The 12,683-nt window shown below is 43.8% G+C and overlaps 1 protein-coding gene across 1 annotated transcript; it reads right to left on the reverse strand.

Moving 5' to 3' along the window:
• Window positions 1–316: 316 nt before the first annotated feature.
• LOC127300295 (CBS domain-containing protein CBSX1, chloroplastic) lies at window positions 317–4,064 on the reverse strand. The gene is made up of 8 exons (XM_051330395.2): window positions 3,768–4,064; window positions 3,071–3,155; window positions 2,910–2,974; window positions 2,221–2,269; window positions 1,552–1,610; window positions 998–1,113; window positions 864–921; window positions 317–779 (listed from the first exon to the last, which is right to left on the reverse strand). The coding sequence occupies exons 1-8, from the start codon at window positions 3,957–3,959 to the stop codon at window positions 705–707; spliced, it is 699 nt and encodes a 232-aa protein (XP_051186355.1). The 5' UTR covers window positions 3,960–4,064; the 3' UTR covers window positions 317–704.
• Window positions 4,065–12,683: the final 8,619 nt, after the last annotated feature.

Raw genomic sequence — 12,683 nt, forward strand, 5'->3', positions numbered from 1 at the left:
TTTTCTCAGGCTGCATAAAGTTGAAACAACAATAGTAACTAATATGGGGTTGCTCTTGCTTCAATATCCAACAATAGATAACCTCATCCAACTCACACCCTCACAGGTATTTGGAACTTACAAACAAAAATCATACGTTCGAAACTATGCAAACCACATGGTGAAATCAAACCTTGCATCTTATTGATATTGTTATCATTTGCTACAGCCTCGTTGGTTGTATGAATAAGTCATTTTCCGAACAAGCCAACAAGGCAGGATCATAATACAATTAGAAGTTGCATGGCCTGAACCAAGAGATGGAAACGTATCATCATATACAAACACCAATTGCATTATATAAATCACCTTAATTAACATGCTCGAGGCTCGTACAAGTCACCAAGAAAAATGTAAAGAATATTAACCTCCATACATTGTGCTACTACTACCTAATATGGAGAGGCAACTGAGTACGCCAACCTCAAATGAATTGAAATTGTTGTCATGCAATATCTATATTACATCGTCCACAACAGTACACTACTTACATTAGACTGTGAACAACATTATATCCATCTATGCTCCAGGGAAAATTTGCTTGTGTGCTAGCAGCTTACGAAGTTCAGCTCACCAGTCAACATTTCAGTTGAGCTGAGTTACCAAATTGCTGCAGGTTTAACCCCAGGTGGTGTCCTTATAAAGAATCATCTGCACTATCTATTTTAAGCACCTTCTTCAGCTTTCTTCTTTATTTTGAGAGCAGCTCTGACGACATTCCCCCTTGTGATCATCCCAACCTAGTTCAGGATAGAAGTTCCCTTTTAAGAAACCAGAGATAAGAAACAAAGGGGGTGTAAGGAAAGATAGATTCATCCACTCACCAATTTTCCAGTGCTATCAACAACAGGTAATCTGTGGTATTTGGTTTCAAGCAGCAACCTGTGAAAAAACCAAACTCTCAGCAGTGATAAATCGGTAGTAAATCCTTGGAGAGACACGGATTAGTTGAACATACCTTGCAGCAGCATCGAGATTAGTAGTTTCACGCACCACAAGAGGCTTGGGGGTCATAACATCACCAATAACTTTTCCACTGGTTTTGCTCAAGAGTTTCTGGATCTCGCGAAATGTCTGCAGAGGTTGTTAGGAAGGAGCGTGATGAGTTCCTGAACTGGGAACAATGATAAGAACACTATACTAGGACCCACTACTAAGAATTAAATGGATGCTATACTAACTATGTAAGGTTGTTATGTGTGACCTAACTCAATACTGTTCCACATCCTTAGGTATGGAAGACAATTTGCTCTACTGCACATGTTTGATATCACCAAAGATATTTCAAAAAACATTAAAAATGTGGAGGTGATATGTGACTGAACATTTGCAAGATCACTGTTTCTCAACATATAAAAATGATAAATTCCCATTATAGAAATTTGCCTGCCTTGCAAGCCACAACGTTTTGTCCCAATGGATGGAAGTTATAAAACTCAACATATGAAAATATATGCATAGTTTAAGCAATATAAATAATGACATCATCAATCCAGGTTTTACAGGATATACCTTCCAATTGCTATCTACCTCAGGAAACATGTTTGTGTTTGTATCAGCCAGTCCACATCCTGAAGCATGAGAATATATTCAAATACTGAAAGAAGTACTTGATAGGATTGAGATGCTGATATGATCTGAACAAATCTTAAAGTAATACCCAAAAATATATAATCATGGGAATGACCTCAAGTTTGTCTGCAAATCTCAAAGCAGCAAAAAAAAACTACAACAAGGGTCATTAACAATGGGATCCTATGTAGGATCATTGTGCTGTAGATATTATCTCGATTTATGGTCTTTCCTTGAAAACCATGATTGAAAAGATCATAAGGCCACGGTCACTCTTTTAACTTGTCCTTCAAATTAATATCCTGACAACTTTGTGTGACGATATGTAGTGATATTGCAATATATCAGTTTTTACAGCCTATTTGCCTCCTTGTGCAGCACTGGAGGTGCAGGGAAATTCATAGCAGAGGGAAGGAGAACAGAAGATGGATATGCATTCGGCTGTGGTTCTGGACAGTGAGGCTGAGAGAGATGAGCTGGTGTTCCTTATCCGTGCGTGCGTGTGTCTGTGATGCCATGAATGAGTGTGTGGGTGCATCAGCTCAGGTGCTACAACATATCTTGTTATGCAACTATGAGTTCTTTGTAGCAAGAGATCACACATGATACCTGCCATTGAGTCCAGAGCTAATAGATCGTAATCTGAGACGACGCCAACCTGCAGGTGGAAAAAATTGTGTTGCAAATGAGTTTTTATTGACAAGAAAAAATGGGGGTGCAGCCCAACCAACAGAGAAAAAAAAGGTCAAGAAGAAGCATGAGAAAATCAGGACAATTAATCAATGCAAGTTAATGCTTCGTAAGACATAACATGATACAGAACGACGGAAAGGCCTATAAAATGTTTAGTCATGTATGTGACATGGAAACTGAGAGTTGCCCCACTCCAAGTTAACATTTAAAACTTTGTGAACCCTTGATGTAGAATCACAAAAGTAAAAAGGTTTAACGCACATAAATCCAACAAATATCGACCAATCGAATTCCCAAGTCAAGGTTATCTTTGTTGAGCGAGAAAATTACCCCACCATCTAACTGAAACAACCACTTGAGCAAGAATATTTGAAAACATTGATCTAGGAGTGGCCATGTAAGAAACAAAGCTCTAGTTCATTATCCACAGGGAAACCACACGATCGTTTGTCAAGGCATGGCATGTTAAATCCCCACAGGACTTGGAAGAGTTATTTTTTGGGTGCCACACATCGGGCCTGATATGTTCTGAGATTCGCTACATTTACAAACAAAAAAACATGAAGTAGGAAATAAGAACAAGTGGGCTTGGAACAGGCACTAACCAACTTCCAGTCGTCATCGATAACAGGGAAACCAGAGATCCTGTGCTGCACCAGCATCTCGAGCGCTGCACACATGCCAAAAGAAAGGAACTAGTTAGCCAACTGGAAGCTCGTTCGCTGAGCAGCAGAGCTGAGAGTGCAGTGCTAATTAAAAAGGGCACCTTCATCAACCGATGTCGACGGTTTGACGACGTAGAGACCCTCCTTTTGTGTCATGAAGTCCCCAACGGTGTACACTCCATTGTGCTGAGGAGGCAGGCAGGATGCAGAAGAAGCAAATCAATTACTATCAATTACTAAATCAATTACTATGTGAAGTTGAACATGAACACTCTCGTGCTAAAGAAGAAAGCACATCCCACCACACGGCATTGCCGTGCATGTGCGGTTAGCACAATGTAGCAACCCCAATTGGAATTCATCAAAGAACATGAACACTCTCAGTACGAACAGCTAAAGAATCATCTTCCATATTTGAGGAGATGCGTGTATGAGCAGAGTAGTAAAACAAGCTGGGCAATTTTTAGTGGATGGAACTTGAGCTGTTAGCCAAATCTCTGTGGAAATCTCAAGCGAATGATACATCAATGTTCTTTCTTTCTGATGTAATAGCTCATGCATAGGCAGTATCGACGCCAAGAAACAATCTTAGCTTCCATGTTTTATTTGTTGTGAAAAAAAGCAACCTTGGTGCTTACTAATTAAGTGAAGCAGAAAAGCAAGCGAGCTACTTAAGCAAGTGACACTAACTTAAGGGGAGTGGAGGGGAGGCAACGAAATGAAATATCTTGCTTGCTGCAGATTGCAGAAAGAGAAATTCAGTCAGTCAACAGGGTAAAGCCGTGCGGCGGCGCTCACCGCGATGAAGCCGTTCCCGGCGGCGGGCGCCGGCGCGGCCGCCGCGGCGTACGCGCGGACGGACGCCCACCGGCTCGTGCAGGGCCCGGCGCCGGCCCACCGTGCGGCGCGCGCGGGCCGGGATGCGAGGCGGCGGCCGGCGGCGAGGGGCGCGTCGGCGGAGAGGAGCAGCGTGGCCGCGGCGGCCTCCATGGCGAGCGCAATCAGGGAGGAGCGGGGGAGGGATTGGCGGGTGGTGGGAAGGGGACGACGGGAGAGGCTACGGTGCGATATGGCGACAGGAGAGGGACTGCCGGTGGAACGGATGGATGGATGGATCAAGATTGGATTTTTTTTATAGCGGGTCGGCGGGCGGGCGCGCCCGGAAGGGGAAGGGGAGGCGTGTTGGTTTTACTTTTGCTTGCTCCCCGCCCTCGCCGTGGGTGGAACCGTGGTGGCTGGACGGCGACGGCGACGGAGACGGCGACGGGAGTGAGGGGCACGGCAGAGGGCAGGGTTTCTCCTTGGTTTGTTCCGGCGCGAGAGATTCACCGGCGGGGCGCTGCACGTGCTCGTTTACCTGGGTTTTGTTCGTCTCCGCCCGACTTCCTGGCCGACTTCCGGCGGCCGTGTCCGTGTGTGTACGGCGGTGGTGCGATGTGAATCCGGGGAATTCAGAGGCGCCCTGTTGGTCTCACGTACAGATGCAATACGATTAGGCTGATAGCAAATGCAGCGTGGAAATACGAATAGGCTGATAGGATTGGCAAATTATTAGACTCTAGGGCTCTCGTTTGGTTCCAAGGAATTTCATTCCAGTTTGCAGGAGAATTCTGCATTGGTCTTTGTAGGATTTGAATTCTACAAACGAGATTTTTGTAGAACACCACATGATTGAAATGGTATGTTCTATCCAATCCTATAGGATTAGGAAAATTACATGATCCACTAGCGTTTGATTCCACAGGAAATCCAAAGGAATTCTACACAATTTCTTTGAATCAAACAAGCCCTTATATATAGTAGTAGAAGAAGAAAAATATAAGGATTGACTTACTCCTTTTATTTTAACATCCCACACACTCAAACATCAATTCTTTTCTTTTCTTCCTTGGGATGTCCAACATTTTTTACCCAAATTCTTGTAAGTTTTTTTATTCATGTATGATTTGATAAGACTTGTCACTTAAATCAATTTTTTTTCATCTTTGTGTTTTAGGGATCTTGGGATGCCCTAAGATGAACATATCAGCTCATTTGCATCATCCTCCTTGTCACGGAGCGGCCATCAACCATCATAAGCCCAAGAATTTTTTTAGGCCATTGGGTCGCTTATTCTCCATCGGATGCCGTGTAAAACCTCCCATGGATCTGGTCATTCTCCCTCTCCTTCATTCTCTTTCCTCTTCAACTCCTTAATAGTCGCCACGGAGGCACACTAATCATGTTTGTTGAATAATCAGTAGGACATATATTCTTAATCGTAATAGGACATAAAACTATAATTAAATATACCCCCATCGATCTATAATAATTGTCGGAAATTTCGTATAAAGTTGTACTAAATTTCCGACAGAGTACCAATAGATTCAGGTTCTGATTTTAAGTAGTGCCATATGGTTTTTAGAGAGTCTATGGTATAAGGTCTGATAATTAGTCTCTAGGCCGACCTAGCGCTCATTCGAACGAGAAAATGACCTCACTTTGCTCACATATGAGGAGAAAATTCAGCCGCAACCATAGTAACAACTGAATATTCAACTTAGGAAATAAAATAAATCCGTAGACGACCTAGAACTTACTTAATTCACGGTTAACCTAGAGCTAGCGAAAAAGATTTATTATTTGTATCGGTTATTTTTTTTAACTAATACTGGTTAATTTTAGATTGCTCTCCTACTAGATTGTAGGCTCATAATGTACTACATGCCTTGAGTACTCTCTCCGTCACAATTTTATCAAAATTTAAACGTATCTGCCTACTAAATAGTGTCTACATACATCTAAATTTTTGAAAAGCTGAGACAGGCTAGACAGCCGAGACGTGCGAAAGGAGGCATTGACTTGCGCTACACAACAAGTCAGCTAGCAGCGGCAGTGCTGCTTCCGACGTCCCTGTTCACGCCACACGCATCGTCTACGTTTTGCTATTTGCCCGCGTCAGACTTAGCGACGTGTCCATGTCAAAACGTTCTTCATTCTTCTCCTCCCTCCTATTTTTCTTCTTCCCCGTTCTAGTTTCGACGGTCAGAAGCGCTAGTTGGCTCCGTTTTGACCTGTGGACGGACGGAGAGGTCTGTACAGGAAGAGTCGTCCACGCGTCGACGCGAAGCGGCCCAGAGTGTTCGACCAGGGAGTTTTTTTTTTTTTTTAACAAGACCAGGGAGTTCAACGGTGACAAAAAGGGCAAAGCTCCATGTTCAATTTCCCAATCACCTAGAAGAAGGCCAAGCAAGTCGTCTCTTCTGCTTTCTCCACCGCTTCAGAGCAACGGTGCATGATCGATGTTGCAGCCCCGGCTTCTGGATCACTGCCAACAGAAAATGAAACCATGGAGCTCCAAACATGCATACACGCTTCCTTATGTTTAAATAGTTTTATTATGTTAACATACCTACTTCCTCCGTTCCTAAGTATCTCAGATGTTTTGGCACTTCAGTTTGACTATTTTATAGCATTTAGGAACGGAGGGAGTATTTGCATGATTTGTCCCTGCAATATACGGCGGATATTCACAAAATATCGCTCGAATGAGTTGCATTTTTCCGCAAATAGTATAATAAATTTCTTTACCTTAAACGGACTACTGAAGTAAACGCTCTCAAGATTTGCATTGCAGGAAACACCACTCCAAAGAGTGTCAGCTTCAGGAAATGTCCTAATTCTGATCGTATTTTCACAAGATCAGTTTACCACAGACACATCAGCCAAGTACATGATATTGTAAGTTTGGGTAGCAAAATAACAAGGTTTTTAACCAACCACAAGCAGGCAGATGGCATAGCAAACTCATACACTTCCCGAAACTCAATCTTCTGAACGTTATCCTTGAATAACGTTCTTTAGAATGGTATTCATGAACTTTGCCAAGCTAATTTCTGCTCATATTCTTGAAATCACCAAAGGAAAGCTCCACACATAAACCAGAAAAGCATGTTTTTTCTTCTTCTTTGCACTAAGAGATTCTCTTAACATCAGAAACTCGGCTCCGGGGTGCGTATGATCCCTCTAACACTGGTGGAAAAACAGGCTTCGGGTGAGCCCCATAAGTCGCGATGCTGCAGGAACCGCGACTAATGGTACCTTTAGTCGCGGTTCGGGAGGAGAACCGCGACCAAAGGCCTGGGCCCAGGGCGCTCGGTGGCCAGCCGGTGCACGTGGGGGGTCTTTAGTCGCGGTTGGCCAGGCCAACCGCGACTAAAGGTGCCCGAAGGCCTTTAGTCGCGGTTGGCCAGGCCAACCGGGACTAAAGCCCCTCCCCTATATATACCCATCCAGCAGCCAACACTTAGCCATTTGGTGCCATTCTCTTCACAAGCTTCACAAGTGGGTGTTAGGTTTGCTTTTGGTTCCTCTTATGCACATAAGGTGTTTGATGAAATGCCCCAAGAGCATGAAACAAACATGATATGAAGTGTTGGAGCCACACTTGAGCTTTCTCATTTATTTTTTCCTCCTCGATCGCGGTTAGCAACTTGAACCTTTGATGTGTCGTTGATAAAATGTGCATGTGTGTGTAGTTCATTGTTTAATTTATATTGTTTGTAGCTAGTTAGTTTAACAAATGCATGATGGTTAATTATATATTTTATATTATAATAATGCAGATGAATCGACAATGGATGTACGGTAACCGACTCTCCGGCGAGTTCAGTGCGGGTTTGAAAGATTTCCTCGTAGTGGCTAATGCGAACAAGCGGGGGTTTTGTTATCTGTCCATGTGTTAAATGTAAGAATCGAAGGGTTACTCTTCCTCAAGAGATGTTCACATGCACTGCTTCGGCACGGTTTCATGCCAAGCTATAATTGTTGGACCAAGCATGGAGAAAGAGGGGTTATAATGGAAGAAGATGAAGAAGGGGATGATTTCATCGATGAAAGCTATCTTGCTCATTTCGGTGATACTTTCATGGAGGATGCTTTGAAGGTGAAGGGGAAGGTGAAGGGGAAGTTGAAGAAGAGGCACGTGATGATCCCGTTGATGATCTTGGTCGGACCATTGCTGATGCACGGAGACGCTGCGAAACGAAAAAGAGAGGGAGAATTTGGATCGCATGTTAGAGGATCACAGAAGGCGCTGTACCCCGGATGCGATGATGGTCCGAAAAAGCTGGGCTGCACACTTGGATTTCTTGAGATGGAAGGCACAGGCAGGTGTAGCTGACTCGGCATTTGAAAACTTGCGAAAATGTTGAAGAATATGTTTCCAAAGAATAACGAGTTGCCCGCCACTACGTACGAAGCAAAGAAGGTTGTCTGCCCTCTAGGTTTAGAGGTTACGAAGATACATGCATGCATCAACGACCGCATCCTCTACCGCGGTGAATACGAGAATTTGAATGAATGCCCGGTATGCACCGCATTGCGTTATAAGATCGAGGCGATGACCCTGGTGACGATGTTGAGGGCCGAAACCCGGGAAGAGGGTTCCCGCCAAGGTGATGTGGTATGCTCCTATAATACCACGGTTGAAACGTCTGTTCGGGAACAAAGAGCATGCCCAGTTGTTACGATGGCACAAAGAGGACCGTACGTCGGACGGGGAGTTGAGACACCCCGCAGATGGACCGCAATGGAGAAAGATCGACAGAGAGTGCAAAGAGTTTGCAGAGGACGCAAGGAACATAAGATTTGGTCTAAGTACGGATGGCATGAATCCTTTTGGCGAGCAGAGCTCCAGCCATAGTACCTGGCCCGTGACTCTATGCATCTACAACCTTCCTCCTTGGTTGTGCATGAAGCGGAAGTTCATTATGATACCGAGTGCTCATCCAAGGTCCGAAGCAACCCGGCAACGACATCGATGTGTACCTAAGGCCATTAGTTGATGAACTTTTACATTGTGGGGCAGACCTGGTGTCCGTGTGTGGGATGAGCACAAAGAAGAGGAATTTGACCTACGAGCGTTGCTTTTCGTAACCATCAACGATTGGCCTGCTCTTAGTAACCTTTCGGGAATTTGTCAAATAAGGGATACAATGCATGCACGCACCGCTTACATGAGACTGAAAGTGTACATTTGCCAAATTGTAAGAAGAACGTGTACCTTGGGCATCGTCGATTTCTTCCGAAAGGTCATCCAAGAAGAAAGAAAGGCAAGCATTACAACGGCAAGGCAGATCACCGGCCGAAGCCTGCGGGAACACACTTGGTGCCGAGGTATTTGATATGATCAAGGGTTTGAAAGTCATCTTTGGAAAGGGTCTGGCGGACAATCGATTCCGAAGGGAGCCGACGGGCACGTAGCCATGTGGAAGAAGAAATCTATATTAGGGAGCTAGAATATTGGAAAGTCCTAGAAGTCCGCTCTGCAATCGACGTGATGCACGTTACGAAGAATATTTGCGTGAACATCCTAAGCTTCTTGGGCGTGTATGGGAAGTCAAATGATACAAAGGAAGCACGGCGGGACCGGCAAAGTTTGAAAGACCCCGATGACCAGCATCCGGAACGGTTTCAAGGTCGTGCCGGCTACGCTACGACCAAAGAAGAGAAGGTCATCTTTTTTGAATGCCCGAGCAAAGTATGAAGGTCCCGTCGGGATTCTCGTCCAAAGTATAAAGGGAATAATAAACATGGCGGAGAAAAAGTTCCAAAACCTGAAGTCTCACGACCGCCACGTGATTATGACGCAATTGCTTCCGATTGCTTTGAGGGGCTCCTGTAGGAAAATGTTCGAGTAGCCATTGTGAAGCTATGTGCATTCCTCAATGCAATCTCTCGTAAGGTAATCAATCCAGAAGTTCTACCACGGTTCTGAACGATGTGATCCAATGTCTTGTCGGTTTCGAGTTGGTGTTCCCGCCATCCTTCTTCAATATTATGACGCACCTCCTGGTTCACCTAGTCGATGAGATTTCCATTCTCGGTCTGTATTTCTACACAATATGTTCCCCTTCGAGAGGTTCATGGGAGTATTAAAGAAATATGTTCGTAACCGTGCTAGGCCGTAAGGAAGCATCGCCAAGGGCTATGGAAATGAGGAGGTAATTGAGTTTTGTGTTGACTTTGTTCCCGACCTTAAGCCGATTGGTCTTCCTCAATCGCGGCACGAGGGGAGACTAAGTGGAAAAGGCACGATCGGAAGGAAATCAATGATATGTATGGACGGCCATTCTCTCGATTGAAGCACACCACACGGTTCGACCAATTCCAGCTTGGTGGCTCCGTACTTTGAGAAACACAAGAATATTTTACGCTCGGACAACCCCGGGAAGCCCGAATCCACGGATTAGGAAGGCCCACATGGAGACTTTCGGCAGTTGGTTGAGAAAACATTTAATGAGTGACAATAAGGTTGTAGATCAATTTGTACATGTTGGCCAAGACACCATCTTCGACTATAACGACTTTCCAAGGGTACGAGATAAATGGGAATACATTTTACACGATCGCCCAAGATAAAAAGAGCACCAACCAAAACAGTGGTGTCCGCTTTGATCACAACCGAGAATGGGCAAAAGGTCACATATTATGGTTACATAGAGGAGATATGGGAACTTGACTATGGACCCTCCTTTAGGGTCCCTTTGTTCCGTGCAAATGGTTCAAGCTAACAGGAGGTGGGGTAAAGGTGGACCAGCAATACGGAATGACAATGGTGGATTTCAACAATCTTGGTTATCTTGACGAACCATTCGTCCTAGCGAAAGATGTCGCTCAGGTTTTCTATGTGAAGGACATGAGTAGCAAGGCGAGGAAACGGAAAGATAAGAAAACGATCGGTACATCGTTCGATGATCCAAAGCGCCACATTGTTCTTTCGGGAAAAGAAACATCGTGGGAGTGGAGGACAAGACAGGACATGTCGAGAAGATTATAATATGTTTGCTGAAATTCCGCCCTTCAAAGTGAACACCGACCCAAGCATTAAGTTAAATGATGAGGATGCTCCATGGATACGGCACAATCGTAAGCAAGCAGGGACACAAGGGAAGAAATGATGTGTAATAATTTATTGTACCAAACTTTGTTGAATGAATCATGTGAATTATATTACCCGTGATGTGTTTGGTGTCCATTTTCGAATGATTCAATTGACTCGAGATAGCACCGATGATACATGAAATTTGGAGTGACTAAGTCATACTCCAGCATACAAGAAAATTGCAGTGACTAAGTCATACACCTGCATATAGGAAAGTTGGAGTGACTAAGTCATACTCCTACATACAAGAAATTAGGAGTGATTTAGTCATACTCTGCCTAGGCGTATAATATGCATACTCGTAGTCTTCATAGCCGCCGCCATTGTACCGGTAGTCGTCGCCTTCTAAGTTGCCGGCGCTGCTGCCGTCGCTGCCGGCTGTCGTCGGGCGGCGCTCGTGGCTCGAATCGAGGGTAGCGCAGCGGGGGAGGTCGCCGCCCGAGATGTAGTCCATGCCGCTCTGCGGAGGCCGGCCGTCCCCCCAGAGCCGGCGGCCGGCCTCGTGGAAGTTTCCGGGAGGCGCACCGTCCTCCTCATACAGCGAGCGCCCTCTCACGCCGATTGATGAAGAAGGCGTCCCAAGTATCTTGGTTATCGGGATGCCGGCCGGGATTCATCCGCTGCTCCGGCGTGAGGTCGAGGTAGTAATGGTTCGTGATGGCCGCCGGCGCGCAAGACCACGAGGGACGGGAGGGACCGGCACGCCCGCCGGCGCTTAGGCTCCGGCGGCGAGGACGCGGTAGCCGGAGGGCAAGGGTAGTTCGAGGCGCAAAGCTCCTCCACCCGCCGGTAGGTTAGAGTGGGTGCGGTGGAAGCCATGAGAGAGTGATGAGAGATTGTAGAGATGTGATGCTGGCCAAGCCGGGCTACCTATATGTAGTGACAAATGGCGGGAAAAATGGGAGCGGGAAGACAGGAGGCGGGAAGAAAGAGGCGGGGAGAAAGTGGCGGGAAGAAATTGGCGGGAAGAAATTGGCGGGAAGAAAGAGGCCGGAAGAAATTGGCGGGAAACAATTGGCGGGAAGAAAGAGGCGGGAAGACAGGGAAGAAATGGCGGGAAGACGAGGAGGGAAGAGGGGTCGGCGGAAAGAGGCGGGAAGAGGGGGCCAACGAACTTTTGAATTGAATTAGTTTTATTTTTATGAATTTTTGATAATTTGTATTTTTAAATTTTTGAATTGAATTAGTTTTATTTTTCTGAATTTTTTGATATATTATTTGTATTTTTAAGATTTTGAATTGAATTAGTTTTATTTTCATGAATTTTTTGATATATTATTTGTATTTTTAAGATTTTGAATTGAATTAGTTTTATTTTTATGAATTTTTTGATATATTATATGTATTTTAAACATTTTGAATTGAATTAGTTTTATTTTTATGAATTTTTTGATATATTATATGTATTTTTAACATATTGAATTGAATTAGTTTTATTTTTCTTAATTTTTTGATATATTATTTGTATTTTTAACATATTGAAATGAATTAGTTTTATTTTTCTGATTTTTTTGATATATAATTTGTATTTTTAAAATTTTGAAATGAATTAGTTTTATTTTTCTGATTTTTTTGATATATTATTTGTATTTTTAAGAATTTGAATTGAATTAGTTTTATTTTTCTGATTTTTTTGATATATTATTTGTATTTTTAAGAATTTGAATTGAATTAGTTTTATTTTTCTGATTTTTTTGATATATTATTTGTATTTTTAAGAATTTGAATTGAATTAGTTTTATTTTTCTGAATTTTTTGATATATTATTTGTATTTTATTATTATTAAATT

The sequence above is a fragment of the Lolium perenne genome, chromosome 5 (assembly GCF_019359855.2).
Source record: "Lolium perenne isolate Kyuss_39 chromosome 5, Kyuss_2.0, whole genome shotgun sequence".
NCBI lineage: Eukaryota > Viridiplantae > Streptophyta > Magnoliopsida > Poales > Poaceae > Lolium > Lolium perenne.